The sequence below is a fragment of the Pagrus major genome, chromosome 6, assembly GCF_040436345.1.
Source record: "Pagrus major chromosome 6, Pma_NU_1.0".
Taxonomy (NCBI): Eukaryota; Metazoa; Chordata; class Actinopteri; order Spariformes; family Sparidae; genus Pagrus; species Pagrus major.
In genome coordinates, this window is record NC_133220.1 from 10,429,787 (window position 1) to 10,453,683 (window position 23,897).

Below are 23,897 nucleotides of genomic sequence, written 5' to 3' on the forward strand. Positions count from 1 at the left end.
TTACTTTGTCTACGAAATGGCCATTATAATCCAAATTCCTTGTTTTATTCAAAAATAGCCAAAACCCCAAATACAATCTACAATCAGAGCAAAAATCATCACACAAATGTAGCTGAAATCACAAAACGTTTGGCATTTTTGCTGCAAAAGTGACTGAAAGCTTTAACCGATTATCAAAATGGTTACTAACTTTCAACTGACCGACCAATTGATTGATTGACTAATCGTTAAAGCATGAAGTAATGAGTCAAAGCAACATAAGCACGTATTTTGAGAAGTGCTTATGTATATATATATATATATATATATCACTTTTAGTAAAGTAATATTTTAAAACAATGTATTTTCTTTTACGTTAGTTGAACTTTTGAGTACCTTGATAACACTGATCGTATTAAATATTTACAAACAACATTCATGCCATTGTTTTGTGGTGCTCACAGTTTCCATTGAGTTGATGTTGGTGGTGAAACAGCGCCCCCTACAGGAACACGTCTGGTCACTGCTGCCAGTCAATCTACGTTCAGAGACACTCCTGAAGTCACAGGACATGGATGTATTATATAACTGGATACCGGACTGGAAAATGGCGGCCGTTGATTTCAATGGAGTTGCTCGCCTGGCGCATACGCCGAAAAAGTTTCTGACTTCCGGGTTTACTTCCGCGTTATGGGGCCCATAGAGCATGCGCAGTTGAGTCACCCCCCATGTTGCTCTGGGGCCTCCCATCATGTCCTGGGGCAATGAGAACGAGCAAATTGCGTGCTTGTGGATGAGTTTGACCGGTAATGACAAATCTACACAATCAAATGATGGATTTATAGGGCACATCAACCGGTGATGTTCTCAAAGTCATGGTTATAGAGTAGTTGTTCTCCACTGTTTTCCTAACCCTCCTCCCGGTCGTATGCATTTGTTTTCAGTGAAGTCAATCGGTGGATCGATGGATTATCATATACATGTTATGTTGTGTGTATTTGTGTAGTCTGATCTGTCATAAACAACAGATTACATGTTACGGGGCGCGTTTGTGTCGCGGACTCACGGTGCCACAGAGATGGGAACTCTTTTTTTTTTTTCACCGAGACAAGAGAGCTGAGCCTGTGGCCAAGTTACAAGTCATTTATCTACCATCACAATTAGTCTGAAGCTGTTTAATGAAGGTAAAAATGAAACACAAGGTAAATACCCTGCATAGTTCTTCTCTGTGCTACTCTGATCAGAGTGGCGTCCTTAACAATGGGTCTGGCAACCGACTGCAGGAATTGCTTTATCTGTTGTTGTGACTCCTATCTCTGGTCAATAGGTGGTGTTTTTTCTGTTCACACTCAATATTCAGCCTTTAACACACTGCTAACTCCTAACCCCCATGCAATATTTTAATACACCCACTCTTACTCCAAACAAAGATTAAGCTTTCCACCATCTACACAAGACATCTCTCACTGATATAGTCCCTCCTGGAACTATAAAGAGGTGTCCCCCAGGGAAGCCTTCTGCCCAAAAACCCTGGAGCACAGAGGACAGTTTAGTGTTTCATACTGTACACAATGACTCAACTAAATGCACACACTTATGGCACTATATTCTACACATGTAAACCACAGTAATTATGGCACATGTTCCACCAAATACTAACAAAGTGATACACCATGTCCAATCTCCCTCTATTCAGGATCCTGACTATCTCCCTTTCAGGCGGAGCTGGCGTGACGTGTAAACAATGTTGTTTGCGAATCCAATAAAGTGCGAATATCTCTACCGAAGTGCAAGTGCCATTATTCATGTGCATTGTTAAGTTGATTGTGCATATATGTATAAAAAATAATTGTAAAATATTTCCAAGGCTCAAACAAATCTGTCCCAAGTAAAAATTGTTTAATTTGTGATTACAGTCTGCAAAACTGAGAAGAATAGTTTGTAAGAGCCAAGTGAGAGTATAACATATGTAACTGCATGTTGACTGTTGTTTCTTACTTTCTTTAAATAGAGAATGCTTTGACATTACGTAAGTAAAATGTGCATTTCTTAATTAATTAATTTTCTATTTTTCTATTTTATTATTCATCTTTATTATTTATTGCGTTGTAGTTTATACTTGCATCATCATCAGTGTGCTCTGCTGCAGATTGCATAATTCCAGGCCAACAGACTGAGACGGTTCAAACCGTAATAAAAGGTCGTTATGATAGGATGAAAAGGATATTGAACATCAGTCAAGGTGACACACATCACCGAAACTATCACATGCATGGTAAATAACTTTTCGACTTTTACACAGCAGTGGCACTGACAGTGAAAGTGAAAATGCGGTCATTAAGCGGGTAATTTAACGCCAAAATACCTTTTAGAATTGCATTTAAAAATACATGCCATTAAAATATGAAACTTCATGAAACCCGTTCAGAGCTGTCATTAAGCCAACAGGCATCCTCGCTCCCGAGACACAGCGGGGCCGCGCTTGGGAGTTCACGCACACCATAGACGTATGTAGGCCTACATAGACGCCTCATTGAGCGGGTTGTTCCGCTGCTGCGATACGTCGACGTCGCCGCCATATTGGAGGAGGCAGCTCTGCCCCGTGAACTAATACAAGTGAATGGAGTGAACTTTAGAAAGCTCCTTCTACAAAGTGCTATAAGTTAATGTCTCTCATTTACACATTCACACACGAACGAATATATTCAGGAAACAGACAGGAACCAGAAACAACGTCTGTACCGTCCTCTGATGATTATAAACGTTAACTACTCCTCACATGTTCAGTATACAGGTGGGCACCAAACCACCGGATGTACTTTTATAATGTTTTTATGAGTGTTTACAGCTGCCAACGTATGCAACGCTGCTACTGTGATGTTAAATGACAGTTAAATATTGAATCTGTGTTTATAATAACCAGATCCTGACACGTAAATGTGATGTCTGTTGGAATAAAAAAGTACCAACGTCGTTTTTACACAGTGATGTCTGATAATCTAAGTAATAAAATTAACAATCATGGAGACAAATAATTAAAAAGTCCGCAAATCAAGATAAGAAACTGCAACTGGCAGTGAGCCTGCTTTCTTTTCTTTTAGCAGTGAAGTGATAAACTCCATGACAGAACATTATAAAATATGATATTGTATAAAATAACATTACATGGTAAAAAGTAAAAGTTGCAGTAGGCTACTTTTTATAAATATGCACTATATATTATTATTATCATCATTATTATTATTGTTATTATTATTACTATTTTTCTGCATATTCTTGACTTTGAATGGGAGCAACTGTAACGCAAGCAATTTCCCGTCGGGGATTAATGAAGTATTTCTGATTCTGATTAATATATTACGCAGTCAGTTGTCCATATTTAAGTTGACAGTATGGTAGACAGATGTCTCATTTACATGTCAGGATCTGGTTATTATAGACACAGATTCAATATTTAACTGTCATTTAACATCACAGTAGCAGCGTTGCATACGTTGGCAGCTGTAAACACTCATAAAAACATTATAAAAATACATCCGGTGGTTTGGTGCCAAGGTGTCTGCCTCCTCCAATATGGCGGCGACGTCGACGTACGGTCCAGTGTTCAATGAGGCGTCTATGTATATATGTCTATGACGCACACAGCTGTGACGTCACCATGGAAAAATGAGACTTTGGGGGGGCTTTTCTGGCCTTTAGAAAACATTTTGACGTTTTAAAAGTCCATGACTTAAAAAAATATGGAATACAAAGATTAGCAATTAACAGTGGTTACAGCTGGAGGTGTCCTGAGAACAGATTTACAGGCTTCTCGTTTACTGTTGCGGTCTATGGGAACATTGCGTTCTGGGCCCCGTGGGATTTTTTTGTTGCAATACCACGAGTGGCGACTGAGAGGGCGGCGCCATATCCAGGTTTTATAACAGATTCATGGCTGCTTAGAGACTGTAAATGGTAAGCAAAGTTAAGTCAAGCTTACTTGTCTTAAGTTATTTCAGTAGTTAAGTCAACAAAGGGAAAGTTAGCAGGTTTTTTTAGCAGGGGACAACAGGTTAACATTAACACAATGGTCTTAGCTGTTTAAGCCGAATTCAAGTCCAACCAGGGAGAAATTAGGAGACTGTTCAACTATTATCCGCCACGAAGGACATTAATCTTCATCTACAGGTAGTTGGTAAGTGAAATAAACCGCTCTTAAGTGTCGTTTCTGTGACTTTTTGGACGTTGTCGAGGTTATTGTTATGGGGCGTTCCCTTGCAGTCGGAACTTGGAAAACTTCCAAGTCAATAGCCCGAGGTCTCCGACATAAACACAGATTACATAACAGCCGTAGTGAACAATTACTTTGGTTAAAATACTTTCATGTAGGCCTGCCTCAACATTGTACAATCAATTACAATACTTGAGTAAATGTACTTAGTTACATTCCTTGGCTCTGGTTGTGTAAGGCTGGCTAATAGAGATGAGAGATGCCCATTAGAAATATTAGCAACATCACAATATGGTCAAGTGCTATATCCAAATTGCAAGAAGCTGCAATTTTTTGATAAAGGTAAATTGTGTGACAAAACAGCATTATAATAAGGTGCTGTTGTGCTGCAGAGATGCCCTGGCCTGCAAATCTTGTTCTCCAGAGTTTGTTTGGTTAAATGCCATGAATTGCAGTTATTTTTAATTATTATTTGATATTTCTGACATGAAATGTTTGTGTCTTCTCATGCCTAGTCACATCATCATGTTAATAGTTTTTTCAGTGAACTCATGAAATGGAAATTTTGCAAAATTGTGATGCAAAAATGATCACTTGCACTAATTGTGAATCATTTTGCAATCGTAATAAATGTCAAAATAGTTTTTTGATTTTTTTTTTTTACCATATCATGCAGCCCAATTTGTTTTTATGCGTTTTTTGTTTTTTTAAGATGATATGAGAGATAGATATGCACATTTTCTTTTACTGATTTAAACATGACTCTGAGTTGCACAAGAAACAGAATATTATGTAGTTTTGTTCCTCAGGCTCATGACTTCAGATTAAAGTATTTTCCACCGTTTTAAGTAAAGGGGCAGGGGCTCTCTTGGGTGTACTGGAGCACTGTGAGACAACCTCAGCAGGTAACTGAATACAAATTGATGGGCAGAGGCTCTGAAAGTTGGACTAGAGCTCAACTTTAACAGATTTTGGTTTGGCATATTTTCTTACTGTTTTATGCTGAATTTAAGAAAAGATGGTTATGTGAGAGTTTTAAAGATTAATTTGACATTTGAAATACTTGAATAACTTGTCCCCTTGTTCTCTTCCAGTGTTAGTTAATTTCGTAAAATGACCCATTAACCTGTCTTATCATCTTTGGTTGTAGACTTTGTGTGATTCCAATAACATGATAGATGCAGACACTTGAATTTTCAGCCTTTCTGCACATTTTGTCGGATACCTTGGAACAGAACAGTTCTTTTCTCCGGATGTGCTACAGATTATAACAAAATTGTACTCGGGAGGGAGGCCTTCTGTTTCTGGATCTCCTTCCTGGAGTCCCTGGGTCTTATGCATTTTGTATTAGCTGCAGGAGATAAATAGTGTGTATTGAGTTTTGTGAAAGTGATGCGGGAGATTAGTAGACTTTCCCAGTGCCATTATAAGAGAGGAGACAAACCACCTCCAGCATTTTGAATAGAAAAGTTCGTAATGCCAGAGCTGGCGGTCGTACGACACTTATCTTGCACAATCGTCTTCTTTATCATAGCTGAACCGGGAAAGCAGCGAATCATGTTCTTGCGCTGACGCAAGCGCACAGTTGAGATTAACAACACTGATTTGGTGTGGCTGCAGACAAACTTCTTATAGGCATGAAAGAGGAGGATATCACTCTAATGCACAGGATTACTAAGAAGAAAGGTGAGGTTATTTAAAGATTAGACATTAAACTTGCATTTGTTCAAGTGCTCTGGTGGGATGAGCTGACGGCGTCACTCACAGATCTCTGGATTGAGTTCGTCTTGTGAAACCGTGCACATTGGTCGTAGAAATATATCCTGTGGATTTAGAACCTTATTTTGGGGCAAAGTCACTCCAATTTTAAGTGAATTTTATCTGATTTGACTGGTGACTCTTAACATGAAGTTTTTATGTCCTGGTGAACATTGAAAATGAAGACATGGCTCTCTCCCCATTCATTTAGATAGGGGCCTGGTCTTGTAAGCCAGAAATAACTGCCAAAGGGTTGTTGCCAAGATGGCAAAAGTTGCCCAGATGGACTTGGACTTCACTCTGCCATGCATTTTTCTTTTTCCCAAATAGTTTATATAAATGGTTGGATGAGAGACGGGATCGTATTCAGAGTAAATAAGCAGCTCTGAGGTCAGATTGAGACTCGAATCTCAACAGCGTCCACTCAGATACTTGATGTTTGTGTGAGAGTTGTTCCCATTATCTCGAAAAATCCTAACAATCATAGACTGTACTTCCAAACCACTCACTCATGCTGATATGCCCTAGTTTTCCATATGTTGCAGCTTCAAGTGATTCTGCTGGAAACAGGTCTCCCAGGGGCACAGGTTTGATAAGACAAATTCTTTAATCCTGACAGACAGGCAGGTCTAGCTCAACAGATACAGTAAATCAATCAATGTGTCTGAGAAGTAGCAGCTCTGTATCGACTGTGACCCCACTCCCCCTACACAGACACATTCTAGGACATGCTACAGAGTGATGGCTCGTGATACAATCTGTCTTCATGTTCACAGCTCTGAACATGCTAAGCCTTTTTAGGTTGTATTCTAAAAAACAAGGTTTTTATTTGACCTGCAAGATGAAGTATGCTAGGCATCATTACCAAGCCCCGCTTAGAGTCAACAGGAGGCTGGAGATGGTTCACCTCATGCCATCTTTTCATCGGCCCATTAACCAGCCTCGGAGAGCTGGCGAGCGAGAGAGCAGCTTTCAGCGCCAGAGGCTTTGAGAGGCCAGGACGTTGGGATATATTTTAACCTGTAGATTCAAGATTCAAGCCTGCCCTCTGACTCATATTCAATCCCAACCTCAAGGTGTGCCTGTGATGATAGATGGGAATTCAAAACTTTATAGGGAGGAAACCTAGTATCAGTGATGAATAACAAGTAGAGTTGGTGCCTTTATTCGCCCCACGAGAAGCCTAAACAAGAGTAGAGTCAGTGAATAAAGGATAAGACTCTGTAAAGACGAAGGAGAGGAACCGAGGAATATGTGGGTGTATATTTCATCATTATAGCGAGATGTTAGTCATTGAATCAGTCAGTCAGTGAATGGGAAGTCAACAGTTTTTAATATGCTCCTCTGATTCCCCGATGGCTTCCCCCTCATAGCATCTTCATCCTTTTCAAGCAGCATGAGATTTCTCCCCCTGCTCTTTCCAGGGCAGGAGAATCAGAGCTTGTTCTCCCATTTCAGCCCATTTATCTCCTGCTAGCTGCAGCTCAGTGATCTTAGCCCTCCATTAGCCTGCACAGAAAAGCATCCAGTGCAAGTAAACAAAAAATTTAGGAATGGCCCATTTCTTCTTTCCTCCCACTGTTCTCAACCTTGTCATCCAAATGACTTACCGTATCTTCAAAACAACACATTACAATTTGCCGTGTTGAAAAAAACAACAACAACCCAACTCTGGCCTCGTGTTAATAGGCCTTGTTTGTATGTCCTAAAATTTCTGTAGCTGGCACAGAAATGGAGCAACTCTCTGGTGTGGTTGTCATAAAGTTGATGTTTCAAGAGATAAATTACACCCGTGCGTCCTCAGGGTTCTCAGCGAAGGGAAATCAAACGGCCACAGTCAGCTATTGCATAATGTCATGTCTTAGCAAGATTTACCACATATCTCAGGGTTCTAAATAAATCACAACTGTCAACTGCGTTTTGCTATTTCTGTAATTAACGTGCCCTAGAGTTAAAATATTAAAGCTCCCCGCTCCCATCTCTGTTTATATCCAACAGTGACAAAACACTTTAGATGACAAGGGAAAAAGATTGGGATCATTTGATTCATTTTGTTGTCTGTAAAAATGCTTTTCCCACTAGACGCATCTGGCAGTGATGTGAAAAATACAGACATCATGCTGAACGTGATCCCATCCATTTTGAATGAACACGGCTATTAACCTGTTTGCTACTTCATTTTTGAAGAAGCCACAAAGGTAGGGCTCATGTAAAAATGTTCAAACTATTTTGATATTAAGCCCAGAAACTAGACTATACCAGAGATACCGAATGTTACCACTAGGTGTCGGACGTGACTCAGCCTCCCCTGATAGGATCATAATGAGAGCCGCTGAATGACATAGTCGTGGCACCATTAGGGCAGCTGTGACACGCGTGTTTTTATTTCTCACAACCATTCAACCTAACTTGTCTTCCTCTAAAGTTTAACATGCCAAGTACAACTTCAGACAAGATGGCAGTAGCTACATTTCAAGTGCGTATTTGAACCTTGCTACTTCTGATGCAAACCTAACATTTCCCACAGCTGAAGCTTCATATTAAAAACATTTAACTGGTGAAAAAACAAGTTGACTTTCATTATGAAGTAGGACAGTCACAGGAAATGCAATGTGTCCAGTGAGTTCAGCACTTACCACTATTGTTCATCAAAAATGCGTCTTCAGAGCACAACATTAGTCATTTTTGGCTTTTGTTGACAGCGGATGAAATATGTCAGGTATTAGTTTTATTCAGGCTGTGGGAGTAATGAACAAGAGGGAGCTGTTTGTATGGAGGCAGCTGCACCCTCCAACTTCTCAGTGAGGTAACCAACCCCTTTTCCCTCATTAACGATATCAGGCTTCCTGTTAGCATCAGGTTTAAATCTGAAATAGGCAATCGGCAACAACTTGTTACTGTTCAGCGTTTTCTAATGTGGTTGTTGGTAATAGAGTAGAGTAGTGTAGCAGCACTGTGTACACGACTGTAAACTCTAGTACATCACAACAAAACGTAGGGAGACATGAGCCTGTGGAGCTAGCTACTCCACTGTCGTGGGCCTCCTGCTTACTAGCTGCAAGCTGTAAGCTCTTTTCACCTACACCTGCAGTTCATGCGGTTTGCAAGACGTCACACCAGAGCTCATACACCAGACTGGACCAGCAAAACCAGAGACCTACCCAACCCCAACAGCCACTTAGTTTTCGATGATTTGTTTTAAATCCTCACACTCGATGGGTGTTGATTAGTTGATCAATAAACCATTAGTCTATCAACATCAAATTTAACTAAAAACTCTACAAAACATCTTCAAAAGGTTCTTCTTCTTCTCAAATGTGAAGATTTGCTGCATTTTTCTGTTATTAAATCACTCTAAATTGGATATCTTTGAGTTTTGGAGTTTTCTTAATTTTCTGATGTTTTTTTCTGCATAAAATAATTGCTGATTAATTGAAATAATAATCAATGGATGAATCAATAATGAAAATAATCATTAGTTGCATCATAACACTCTTTCAAGGTGAATTCTGGTATATAAAAAGTTGAGACACACAAATTCTAAAATAATATTGTTGCAAATTTAGTAAGAAACCAAGCAATTAGGACATCTCTTACTCTGTGACATTGGCATTAACTTTATTGCAGTAACTAGTCATAATTAGCTGTCCTCTGTATTAAATTTCACTCCTGAAAAGATCTTTAAAATATTATTAAAAGTCAGAAACTGAAGTGCTCTGAGCAGTGTGCTGCAGAAATTCTCTTAAATTGATACTGATATACTGATAATTATTGCATGAGAAATGCTTATTCCTGCTGATTTCCTCCAGATTTTAAAGACGATCATACTAAGTAAAGGATGGATAAGGAATTACTGTTGAAATTGATTCTGATTGATTGTATTCTGGCCTTTCAGCACTATTTTTTTACCTCGCTCAGTTGTGTAAAACTGCTTAAAATGGTATCGAATAAAAATGGGGCCACACTGAACCAAACAACTGTCGTAATTAGAGCAAACTGAAATACATGGTCAGCTTATATGACAATTGTGTTGAAAGCTTGAGCTGTAATTTTCTACAATTTGGTCCACTTTGTTGCAGTTTATAGCCAGCTCTGCTGTGAGAGATACTTTCCTCTTTGGCGACTGTTTACTTTGACAACTGTAATCAGTTATTATTGTGAAGTATTCAAAAATGCAGGGAAACACGACTCAGACTCTGCGAGGTTTGGCTGAGGTGCTGCTCCTCGAAAACACTTTGAAACATAAGAGAGAAGAAACCCCATGTTCAGGCTGCACAGATCTGAGCGTGTGGAGGATTCTCACTATTGTGAAGTATGACGCAAACTGGTATAAAGACTTCTTTATGTCTCAAATGCATAGTTTGACAGCTGGCAATAAAGACTACGTTCATCAAGACTTTTTCTGTACTGATGCATGGGGGTGTACGCGGGCCTGAAGATTTGCTGTCAAAATTATGCACATATTGTAGCAGCAACGGAAATTTTGATACTTGCAAATGTCCTATAAAACCCTATGCTTTGTAACATTTGCATAATAACAATTGCATAATTGTACTGCTGATATACAGTATCATCTTAAATTCATCACCATCTAAGAACTTAAGAGACAGAAAAAATGGACTGATTGAATAGTAATTCCAGTGTTGGGTTGGCTACTTTGAGTGGCGGGGGTGATTGTGGATGAATACTTGTAGAATTGAAATATTACAATCGTACAGAGTGAGTTGTATTGATAGCCAGCATTAACTTAAAGCATTTTAAGTATGTAAAATGTGTTTGGCATACTCTTTGCGACAGCAGGTCGCAAGAAGTACCTATATGTTCAGTCATAGTATAGTATACTTCACAATATAGTTACAGTACAAAATAAAACTTTGTTGTAAACTAGTTGTTTGCTTAAACTTTACTAATCTTACGTTTCAAGTTTGCTCAGATATATACTTTTATAAACTAAAAAGTTAGTCCCAAGAAGTATTGTAGTACACTTGCAAGTATACTACCAGTACATTGATATTAATACACTTACAACATAAAGTACACCTGGGAAATATACTTGAACTGTACCTAAGTTTACTTGATAAAAGGAAGTGAAAGTGTACTTCTTTTGAATGCTAAACATCAACTGCTGCTGTAGCCGCTATTAATCACATCACACTGAAAACCACAAAACTGTGTGTTCACAGTAATACAGCGCAAGCTATGTAGGCTAGCCAGGTAGCTTAACACTTAAAAAGGCTAATTTCTGAACAGGCTGATTACTGAAATGAATATTACCGGCTATGCAGCGGTATAATAAATACATGTAACATCGACTGGACATTGCAACATGAAATACAGAGAGAGACTTGAGTTATTTTGCGACATGAACCTTACAGCAGTAATATTAAAATTTACATCGTCAGTATCTACCGTAATGACGGCAGACACACGAAGCAGAGGAAGGAAAGAGAAACCCAAATTTCAAAATAAAAGTCTCTGAACATAATTTTTTCTGAATGCAAAGGATTCACAGCATAAAATAGGGACCATCCGTACACATGGGTCAGACAATGCCCATCTTCAAATTTGGCCTTCATTTTGATCTCACCTACAAGCCTTTAAGGTTTCGTGACTGTATCTTGCACAGTTGTGACAACAGACAGACAGACTGCTGGCAAAATACTCAAAAGTTCTTCTGTGGTTGTTCTCGGTACAAAGATGTCTCCAGGACCACATTTTGCCATGATGACACACACAGACACACACACTCTCAAGGTGAAAACATTACCTGCCGAAGCTGTTGCGGCTGGCAATGAAATATTGAGTTTCTTTCAGGGGTGGCTTGGGGACCCTTTGGGTGGGTGGGCCGCCCCCTCAAGGCAGTGCAACGCTGAATTCTGATCACTTGTAACAAAAATATCAGTCATCATCTAGTTTTTGTTTCTCCAGTGTGAGGATTTGCTGTTTTTGTCTGTTAGATATCATTGTAAACTGAATGTACCTGGGTTTTGAATATTAGCAGACGAAATAATATGACATTTGAGGACATCACTTTGGATTTTGGGAAATTTATAATGAGCATTTTTAACAACTTTCTGAAATTTAGTTGAGTTTAATCGAATTATTGAGAAGGAAGGTAAATCAATTTTCAATGCAGCCCTAGAAGATTTACTATTTTTAACCAACCCGTTTGCTACAAAGGCACTATAATGCTGCACAATACAGCTGACAATGATTATAAAACTGCTGGCAAAATAAAACATTAAGTGCTTTCACTGAGAACAGTGTCAGAATTTCTCAGGCTGGGAAAAGCTGTGTTGATGTGCTGAAAGAGCAGATCAGTGACAGATGGTGGGCTCAGTTTTAGTGTATTGCACTAATTGCATTGCAGTTCTCTGGTGTTGCTGCTCAGAAATTAAGGTATCACCCTCAGACCAGTTACAAATGTGAGCAAAGAACAACACCGGAAGTTTGATCCATTCTTATTGATGCATCTCTTTGAGGCTCATTTTTTCTTTACTATAGAAATATTGTGACCTCTTCTAAACTCTCCGGTCCTTGTGTGCAGCTTAGCTCTGCTCTCTCCATTCATTTTCCTCAGGGCAGCCTCCCTCTACCTTCCTATTGATCTGCTGTGCAGCATCAACATGCTGGAGTGTCAATTAGAGAGCCCCTCCTGCCCATCTGTGAGAAGAGAGCTACAGCACTTCTCTAAAAGTTTCCCTCGCTGGCTTTGCCAACCAGCAGATGCTCAGGTCTGTGAAGATGAAGAGGGGAATAATCTGCTGAAAATAAATATACATTTATCTCAGATGTGTCCTTGTTTGTATTTATTATGTTCCTTATGCAATACTGATTGGATTGTGAAATGCTCGGGCTTGAGCTGTAACATTTCTAATGTGAAGTGTTGAAAAAACATGAGGCTTTCAAGGTGAAGGGGTTGGTCTGCAAAACACTTCATCTTCAAAGACAACACATCAAGTGAAGTGTATTTGTAAGGGCAGGCTGGTTGAGGGACACCTTTTCTCAGTGAAAAGATATTCTGTTCGTAGCATTGTTGTTCTTTGCAAACCGAATATTTGCAGTTCTTTTTGGATCACATCATCCCCATGACATCTCTATTTATGTTCTTTTAGAGCACAATCTGTCTCTAGACCTCCCTCAAACATCAACAAAACGGCTGCAACACTTCCTAAATATTAAAATGGCCTGCGTTCTTGAAAACTAGTCTTTGTGACAGATGTGTAGGCGAAGCGAGACCGACACAATGTAAAACACCACCCACGCTGTCGCTTCCTGTGCACATTAAAAATCACCATTCTTTTTTGATAATCTTTCAGTTGAGAATCCTCAGTAAGTTGAATCTTCTATAATAAAGTTGCCAAAAACAGACATATTTAATGTGCAGAAAGGAAAATTGGTGAAAATATATTGTAAACAGACAGATTTTGTGCTTTTCAGATTAAAGGCGTTTCTGTATGCCGGTGTAGCTTGCATGGCCTTGTAACAACAAACACTTATTTGCCTGAAGGTTATTGTATGGCCTTTTGAAACAATGCATAGTCTATTGCAAAACATGCTTTTGCACCTGAGGAAAGGTTGTTCTCCTGATATGAATCTCTCCTTATTCCTGCAGCTGTCTGTGACATTTGTAAGCTGGTAAATAGCTTCTCTGTTTTTCTCGTGTCTCTGTTGTACATGGTTATTGAGGTACACCATTATAGGTTGATCTGTAGATATCACATTTTGTCTTCTCATTCGGCGCCCTTTTATTTCCTTTTTGAGCACTGTTTAAAAGCAGAGATGTGAATCTTCACTGGCCAAACGATTCTATTTGATTATGATTTACCTGTCAACGATTCAAATGCACAACAGTTTTTTGATGCATTGTGATGTATCTCAATGTATGGCATCGTCAATTTTCTATATTACTGCACATGGCTACTTTTTCATAATTTAATAAAAGCAGTAATATGAATCTAACTTCCCTTTTTATTTAGAAAGTTTTAAAAAAAAATCTTCAACAGTCTACTGCTAAAAAGCTGCTTCTTTTCAATACCAAGATCTGTGTGCAACACAATCACCAGAATAAATGTTAGCTAAGTACATTCAATTTTCTATTTCTCTTTTGCACAACGCTGAGCTTATGCTCTGGTTAGGTTTACACACAGAAACCACTTGGTTAGGGTTGGAAAAAAAATCATCGTTTGGCTTGAAATACCTGTTTTTGATGCTACAATCATGGATTGAAATGGTCTGACTTCCTGTGATAAATAGCTGATTTTGATCACTAAATAAATGGCTGAAAATATCGGCATGTCTCTTTAAAAAAGCCCGGTTTTGTCTCCACAAAGACAGCTGGAAATGTCCGCAGATGTCTTCAAAATATCCAGTAGCGTGACACGAACTGCAGTCCGCCATCTGGCAGCCTTGCTGGATTGTAAAAACAGTTTGTTCTTCCCAGTATGTTCAGAAAATCCTAAATGTCCTCATCCCTGTTTTTTTTACTCACTGCTGATATCTCCCTCACTTTTGCAACTTTAGTGTTATGTTCTCCAGCAATTACATTCAAGAGCACAACGTAACCTAACCACTTTTTGTCAAGCTGAGAAAATCGAAAATCAACAATCAACATAGGCTGCAAACTCCCGATTATGCTCCATCTCTGCATTGATGCAGAATCTTCCCCATCGGCATTGAGATGCATCCTGCAATCGATAATTTTCCACACCTCTTTTGAAAATCTGACCAAAACTAAGGTGCAGTGTGTCAGACTTGAAAATTTAAGATGATTCACACAATTGAGTCTGTGTGACATACAGTAAATTTCCTCAAGCTGAAAACAGTGATGATGTCTAACCAGAATTCACACTGAGTATGCTAATACTGCATTTTCCATTCAGTAACTACATCACTACATGTCATGTTGAATAGAGCTCTGAAAGGTGGTCTTGATTAAAATGGGATTTTTTTTTCCAACAGTGGCGGTAGTTTCTAAAATGATTTATTCAGTAGATATAGCCAGCCCACCCGCATAGCACTGAGATCTTTAAGATTAAAGAATGAATTACCTACATCCTGGCCAAAAAGGAAACACTATAAGATATTCATGTGGAACAAGACAAAACAAGCTGATTAACATGATAATGCATGATGTAATCTTGCGAGGTGTGAGATCCTTTTTCCTTCAGCTGCACTCGAGATACTCCTTCAGATTGGCTCCCTGTTTTTCAGTCTGAGGGAGACATATGAGCTGTCTCCCCACCAGCTCTTCTTTTGTACAAACATGAAGTTTGATGACATCTGTCTTGAAATCTGCAGTCTTGCAGAACAATTTCTTATTTGAACCGTTCAATGTTTACAGCTGTATTTTTTTTCCTTTTGCCTATCTATACTGCGCTGTGTTGGCAGCTCGCTGCCTCCTCCTCAGTGAATGCTCTGATATGAGATATGCTGGTGCATGGTTTGTATGTGGTTATGGGGGCTAAGGTGAGTTGGCTGGATTTCCAGTTGTCATCTGTGCTGCAGCAGTTAAAGTGGACCTGCAGTGAATCAACTCTGAAAAATTACTTCGTGCTCAGTAGGAGATAGTTGGGTGTATTCAAAGGACCTTGTCACTTCCAATATGCTCTCAATGAATCTCAGCCATTGCCGATCCAAGGCTTCCACCCACTCTGCTGGAAATCCAATGTCTACAGCCCTATTCTGTGACTGTGTGCAGGGAGATTGTTCCTTCAGAGCCTATTAAAGCTTCAGGAATGAACAGGGTGTAGATATGTACATACGAGATAGCTTGTAGTGGCATATTTTGTGTCTGTAAGGTATGCATGTAATGTGTGTGTCAGAGGGAGAAGAAAAGAGAAGGGAGGGAATGAAACTGTCATAGTGTGTAGACGTGTGTTACAGGATGGAGATTAGAAACTTAAAATCAAGCTGTAAATCTGCACCTGAACCTCAGCAGCTTGTTTACAACAGTTGAATCTGTGCAGGATCTGCATCTTATAACCATCACAGCAGTGAAACAATAAACAGAACCACATGAAAACAGATGTAGGCATAGAGCTGAAACACTGAGTTGGTAGACAGAACATAATCTGCAACTGTTTTTGATCATCAAATATGGATTTCTGTAAGTTTTTAAGGAAAAATGCCTCATTTGAGTCTCAACTATGAGGATTAGTCGTTTATTAGTAGATTAGTAGTTTTTCATGGCTGACAGTATCATTAGTAAAAAGAACTGATAACCGTTAATTGGAACTGATGTACATTTGTTGTAAAAATGAAAATCTTAGTGTCAAAACTTTTTTTTAAAATTAAAAATAATAAAAAAATAACCAGTGATGGAATATAAATTACTCCAGTATACTCAAGTGCTCTACTTAAGTACAATTTTGAGGTACTTGTTCTTTACTTGAGTATTTTCACTTTTGTCACTTTATATTCCACCACATTTATTTGATGACTAATTTGTTTGCAGATTCAGCCTGACATGTAACCAATCAGCGTTGTGGGCGCCCCCTACATAACACGGCAACTTGTACACCACCGCGGTGGTTGAGGAAGACAGTACACCACAGGTGATCAAAAATAAATGGAAAATGTTAATACGAAAGGTAGCGATTTATCAACAATGAGGCAAATAAATAACTATAACTACCTCTTCTGAATATGTGAGTAAAAGCTCACAAAAGATGGCTTGGAAAAAAACAAAATACTTTGAAAAATAAGTATAAATATTTTAGCAGCCGGATAACCAATTCTGCATTTTGTGTATCTACATATGTATAGGCGCTTCATATTACTCTTGACTACAATATTTATGAAAATGAAATGTAGGTTTTTCTGGCCTTTTTCACAGCTTTATTTTTTAGGACAGCTTGAAGAGTAACAGGAAATGGGAATGAGAGAGAGAGTGAATGGCATGCAGCAGAGGGCCACAGGCTGGATTCGAACCCTGGGTGCCACTGTGGCAAAGGCCCAGCCTCACTCTACAAACCGAGACCCATGGGGCCCCTCATGAGATGTAGTTTTTGACCTCTATGTGACCAAATCCACCTATGAACCCTGCACGAACCATATTTGCTGCAGCTGGATAGCCTTGCAGAATGATGACTGACAGACAGAGAGAGGATGCTGCATCAGAGCCAAAGTAGCAAATTTTGAAATGAAATAATTTCATCACACACACACACACACACACACACACACACACACACACACACACACACACACACACACACACAGACACAAGAAAAGCGCTAAGTATTTGATCCGATAATCAGGCATTATTATCGATCTATTCTTAATTTGAAGAACTCACTTTGCGCTCTGGGAAATAATTATCTCAAATTTTCACTATTTTTTCATGTTTTATAGATCAAAGAACTCAACAAAGCAAGCGATAATGAAAATAATCATTAGTTGCAGCCCTCATGAGCTACAGCTGTAATAATAGAGCCGAGCTTTGGGCTTCAAGTTTTCAATATGTCGAAGCGCTGTTTCTATATCAGATCAGTATGTGTAGAATATTGTATGAAATATAAAAATATGTATCAAATATCCCGGGCTAAATTACAGGCACCAGTGATCTGGATGATATATCAGTCAATTTTGGAACCTTAAAGTATCTTCTGCTGTGTTAATGGCTGCTTAAAATCAGAATGTGCCTTCTTAATGCAGTGATTTCTTCAGGTGGATATTTTTCTTCTTGCCAACTTTGGACATAAAAGCTGCTCTCTATCTGTAATAGCATAATTACAATTTCAAACCCATTTCTTAGACCATACCCCCGTTGGGTTGTTGTACTCTTCTACCCTGCAAGGCGTAGACTCAGACATGCTTAAGAGACGCTGAGACCCACATGTGAAATCCATTGTAATATAGGTAATTGATTTAGCCTGTTTTTTTAAGCAGAAATACCTGGGTAATGCTGCAGTTGTCCATTTGGCACAAAGAGATATCAGCTTCATCATTAGCCTCTTTGGTCCTTTTGAACCTCCCTTTTAAACTTAAACTTTTAAATAATTTGACAGGGGCTGAAGAAGTATTGTAGCAGCAATGGTGATACATTTTCTAGAAAGTAATAATTTCTCAGCAAAATACCAACACACAACGGCATTCCGGCGACTACTGCCAGTGCCGACAGCGCGGTCTTGTGTTATTGGAACCTTACAAATTTTTTTTATGAAACATAATAGTCCAAGATTATCAAAATATTGTGACAGAGGCTGAGTGTGCTTGCAGACAAGGCTGATAGCTGAGAACAGAGCATGGAGCTATGACACTCAGCCATGTCAACGTTGAGAGTTCATAGAAACCTTTTGAATTCAAAGAGGTTGATGTAGGAAAAGTATATAAGAGAAAGAAATGAGTTTGGGAGTGGAACTGTCTCTTCATTCCACATAATGCTGCAGTAAAAAGGTTAAGCAAGAAAAAAAGGCATTGAAAAGCTCATACCAATACAAATGCCCTTTTTCTGTTTTCTCTGTGCACTGTCTCACTGCTCTTCTCTTTTTCATCTTTCAGGAATACACTCTGAAGCCTGTGGACCTAAGCAGGCCTGAGGGCTCTGACATATACCAAATCCCTGCCCAGGGGAACGGGGGAGATTAAAAACTTCTGATTGAGGTGGAGAGGAAAGAAACACAGAGGGAGAGGAAGAGAAGAGGGGAGAGACCGAGAGAGAAAGCTTATCGTTTCACCTTTGTTCTTCCTAATGCCCCAAGTGAAGGATCTCCATAGGCAAGTCTGTGAATAACAGCAGACACAAGAGCCGCTGCCCACCACGGTGGTCAGATGATGGAGTGAGGCAGTGAAAGAGGAGAAGAGAGCGGGATTACATCCTGTGAAAGAGCCAAACTCGTATTCTACATTAATTGAATGCCTGGGAGAGAGGAGAGACATGAGAGGAAGCCTTTTCTGTGCCAGCTGCTTCAAGAGGTATTGCAATTAACCCTCTGGCCATCATAAAATAATACCTGGCTTCTGTTGTTTTCTGATTGCTGGGTTTGGTTGTACAGTGTGGATGTGTGCTCGTGCCGTGGTCATGTTTCAGCCCCCGGCGTGTAGACCGGATCGGACCGGCTGTCAACGAAACAGCCTGATTGTGCCGCTGCTGCTGCTGCTGCTGCTGCTGCTTCTAAACAGCTCCCTCAAGGCCGCTCAGGCTGCCAAACCCAAAGGGCCGGGACACACACATTTGAACTCCATCCGCATTGACGGGGATATCTCCTTAGGTGGGCTCTTCCCAGTACACGCCAGGGGCCACGATGGCAAGCCATGTGGGGAGCTGAAGAAGGAGAAGGGCATACACAGACTGGAGGCCATGCTCTTTGCCCTTGACCGCATCAATAATGACAATAATCTACTGCCTAACATCACACTGGGAGCACGTGTGCTGGACACCTGTTCCAGGGACACTCACGCCTTGGAGCAGTCGCTCACCTTCGTGCAGGCTCTGATAGAGAAGGACGGGACAGATGTCAAATGTCTTGGTGGGGGATCGCCAATCATCACTAAACCTGAGAGGGTGGTGGGCGTCATTGGAGCCTCTTCCAGCTCCGTCTCAATTATGGTGGCCAACATACTACGCCTGTTCAAGGTAAGAAAACAGCACACTAGTTTGTGTAGGTTTCTTAGGACAAGAATTAAATCATTTGCAAACAAACTAAGTTTACCACAATGGTTTAATTAAGTGTCTCAGAGACCATGTAGTAACATCCTCTGTATCAGGGGTACTCAAAGGTCCACTTCTGATTTTTTATTTAAGGACAGTTATTAATTAGTAACTTCATTAATGTCACATCTCTCACATCTCATGTCTTTAGTAAGTAATAATAAAAAAATCTCCAGTAGACAACCTTGAACCTTACCAGATATATGCTCCTTGGGGACCTGTTGTACAAAAATATGGTTGAGTTTGCTGATGAAGATTTTTTAATAGAAATGTTTTTTTAAATCTTCCTTTGTAGAAATGAAATACATTGGGAAATGTCAAATAGTCTAGCATCTAAAAATGTAAACTTTCCTTCTTTAATAACCTTTGTGGCCATTTGAGTATAGATTTGTGAGTTAATGTGGTGCATCTTAATGCACCATGATGTCCCTGTCGACGCACATGCACCCTGCCATATAAAGTGATGTAGATTTAAGAGTTTACGACATTTCCATTAATGCATCATGAGTGTCAAACTAATATTTCTGTGGGGATAAATAACACCAAAGCGAATCAAAGTCTCTCAGCATCTTTTATTTCATGACTGTTTCGGTACGAACATTCATTGCCAGTGTGGCGGAGAGCCTTACAAGATTTACTTGCCAAACAGAAAAATATGCCCAAATTTAGAGCTTGGTAGACTCTGACAGCAAATTCTCTGGTGTAATGTTGATGCATGAACTCAGCAGCAGCAACACACAAAACTCTCCCCAGCAGTTAACATCGCCACATTGTCGACAACAGGGAAATAAGCCACATTAAAACACACTCATCTGTGGACATGATTGCTGTAAATAATCTCCAGATTCACTGTGTATTCAACGTCACTAGCAATTTATTTCAAAATAGAGAACATTACACTTCATAACGTATTGTAGTCTTCATAAAAGAGGTTTTTTGCCCCAGCGTTGCTTGTGACAGACTGAACCTTTTGAGGATGCTTCCTTCATACCCAATCAAGATTCTATGACCTGTTACCAACTCCTGTCCCAACTTGTTTGTAGCTATTGTTGAGGTTTTCAGTTGAGTATATGCCAAAAAGGATTAGCAAATGATTCCATGTAGTTGTATTTGTTCTACACAGTGTCCCAACTTCTTTGGGAATCAGGGGTTGTAAGTATGAAATGCACAGACCAAAGAACAGGAGCTGCGTCTGCTGTTGAATACTGCGTAAAACATAAAACCTGTGATTTGTGATGTTCTCGCTTTATCGATCCTCCTTATATATTAGTTTGAATAATTAATAACGCCGGCTGGAAAAACAACAGGAGCTGCTGAAGATTGTGAGAGAACAATATGTGTTAGTTATCTGCTGCCACGCAATGGACACTTTCATAAGTTTGGAGAGGAGATCTCTGGGTAAATCTCATCACTCTGACTGTTGCCCTGCAGGAGTCGGTTGCTAAGCAGTGAGAGGTATTGCCTGTCATAATACAGAAGTGATTAATAGCAATACTACTCGATTTCACATTTACCCCATAGCCTTTCCTCCAATCAGTCTTGTGTTTACGTCTGCTTACACTACTGAAAGAAATTATGTCCTGTTCATGTACATTAGGACATTTGATGAATTATTTAACACATATTTTATTTTCTAGCCAGCCAGCAATGGCGAGTGTAATAGCTCTTTCTACTTTACTGAAGGTGTGATTGCTGTTTACTGCTCGGCTCACTGCAAAAATAATACACCTTTCTTTGACTTTCAAAAGAATGACTTTTTATAATGTACTGTCATGTGTTTAAATTGTTTCATGGGCAATTACACATTTTAGCACAGATATTACTCAAATCGCTTTCACTGGGATCGGCGAGGTGGTGGCTTATTTAAATTCAATGGTAATTAAAAAGAGGGATTTTTCCTCAGATAACACTCAGACTTCAAAATGTATTTCAGATCCTCTGTGTCCTGCCTTTACCTAAAAAGCTGATTATAATCCTGGCTCCAAAGTACTACTTTCACCTTGATCTCACATAAAAATTCATGCCTAATCCAGACAAAAAATCCCTCTTGTCTTGCTTAAAAGTACTGGGAGGTCAGGTGGTGGCTCAGTCACAAAACTGTCCCTGCAGCTGACTCAGTGTCTTACATAAGGACACATCAACAGACCAGGTGTTAACTCTCACCAAAATGGGCTCTAACCTAATTGAGGCGTCGCAAGATTGCACCTTATTTCTTTTTGCTGTCATTTTCAAGAGCAACACAAGATTGTCATTTTTATAATTACAGTAATTTTATTTGTATAGCACTTACATACAGGAAAAAGTATGAAAACACAGCGTAAAAACAAACATACAAACATGCACAAACACTATCATGATACACGGACAAAAAACAGACAAAAGGGGGGGCGAAAAAGGGAGTATTCATAAAAACACTAACCTATAGAACTGAGTTTTCAGCAGCCGTTACAGCAACATTATGTAGAAATTGGCATTTTATGCGATTTGGTGTCCCCTACAATTTCTTAGTGCAACACCACTGTCCTAAATACAAATCGCAGGTCCGTAACAATTTGTCAGCTAATTTGTAGGTGCTAACTACAAAAAACCTCATTAAGTCTTAACAATGTTATGTCTTGAAAACTTATGTTGTACGTATGTATGTATGTTGATGTAAACATGTATGTAATGCTGTGATCCTACCCTCTTACTGAAGTTACATAGAGCAGAAACAAGTGATGAGGGCTGGAGTGGCTGAGACAGAGACACTATTCACCCTATTACAAGACACTATCATCAAAATGAATTTGAACCTGTTATTTTAAGGTTAAAAAGTCACATAATGTTGCTTGAAGTCATTTTGCTTGTGGTTTTGACAAAACAAACAATCTGAATATTTCCCTTAGGCTCTGGAAAATTGTCAAGACCATTTAAACCTCTTTTAATGGCCAAAAAAATAATATAAAAAATAACTTACTGGTTAATCAGTAATGAAAAGTAATCATTAGTTGCAGCCACAGGCGATGGAAATGATGTTTCACCCTTGTTTCTGCTCTCGACACTAAAGCTCTCAGCTCTGGTGCTGAATGCTAGACTGCTTTTGAACCAGACCAGACTCTGGCACTGCCTCCTCTACTGCCTTCCAGTGTGATCAACACTGAGCCATCTATGCCAACACCATGGAAGACAGACGCTCTGCAGTGTGTCTGGATATTATTACAGAACTATGATTATGACACAGACTTCCTATTTTTAATGTGTTTTTTTAATGTTTAATGAGTGAAATCAGTTTCTTTTTTCACATAAAAAAAATAATCGAGTCAGATACTAGCTGTCTGCACAGCTAGTAAAATGTTAGTCTTAATGTCGAACATGAGACTTCACATGTTATACACATGTTGTTTGGGGTGCCTTGTCTGTAGTTGTGCTGCACAGCAGTGTAATTGGGCAAATGCTGTAATTATTATATTATTCGTCATAATTCCCGGTTGGGCGCATTACTTATTTATTTGAAACTATGACTCATTGACTTTGGAAACATCTTTCATATTGAACAATTTAAAAAGAAACTTTTCATTTTAAGAGTAGATTTCCTTGAACTACGAATATAATTAAGCTGAAAAACAACAGGAAACAGCAGCATAATGGGCTTCACTCTGCCCAGTTAGTTTCTCTCGGCGTGATACATCTCAAGTTTTCTCGAATTCATTCAGTATTGAAAGTGCTTGGTGACCAGTGATATATTGGCAGCTCTTGGGCATATTACGCACGCAGTGATCACTGTAGTGTTGCAAGCTGTCTTTTAGCTTCTTTGTACAAGATTTTTGGACTGCCAAAGTGTGTAATGACCGTTCCTGCCCGCTCCCCCAACATAAATTCACTGTTAACCCTTTTGGACCAAGGCTGTTCAGGTTACTCTGGAAACAGTTTTTTGCATTTTTGAGTGGTCCAAGCATCAGTCATGTAAGGCACGTAAAGCCAGGAGCAACGCTTGTAAGGAGTCGATGAAGTCCACCATAGTTGTTCTTAGCAATGATGGGAAATTGGATACGTATACAATGACTGAATGGTGTGTCTTTACAGTGGCTCTCATGCCTGTGGAAAAGCAAACTGGTTCTTAAAACCAGAGACAAACTCATCATTCCAGAACCAGCACTTGGTTTGCTTTGGTCGAAAAGAGTTATATGAATATGGTGTGATATCTTCCTGTCTCACAGCTGATTTTGTCTTACCTGTCTTTTTGACTGAAGGTTCTCTTTCTGTCATTGAAGTGAACTTGACATGCCACAGCCTGGCTGAGAGTGAGTTTGGGCTTTT

The 23,897-nt window shown here is 39.4% G+C and overlaps 1 protein-coding gene across 2 annotated transcripts in view; it reads left to right on the forward strand.

Annotated features, from left to right (window-relative positions):
- Window positions 1-3,953: 3,953 nt before the first annotated feature.
- LOC140998835 (metabotropic glutamate receptor 4-like) overlaps window positions 3,954-23,897 on the forward strand; it is a 161,315-nt gene continuing 141,371 nt past the window's right edge. The window contains exons 1-2 of one of the 2 annotated variants that reach the window (XM_073469226.1): window positions 3,954-4,153; window positions 18,452-19,526. In XM_073469226.1, coding sequence (XP_073325327.1) covers window positions 18,951-19,526 — 576 coding nt within the window. In that variant the 5' untranslated portion in view covers window positions 3,954-4,153; window positions 18,452-18,950. Of the gene's footprint in view, window positions 4,154-18,451; window positions 19,527-23,897 lie in introns of those variants that run through there. The other variant, XM_073469227.1, reaches the window with a different exon arrangement.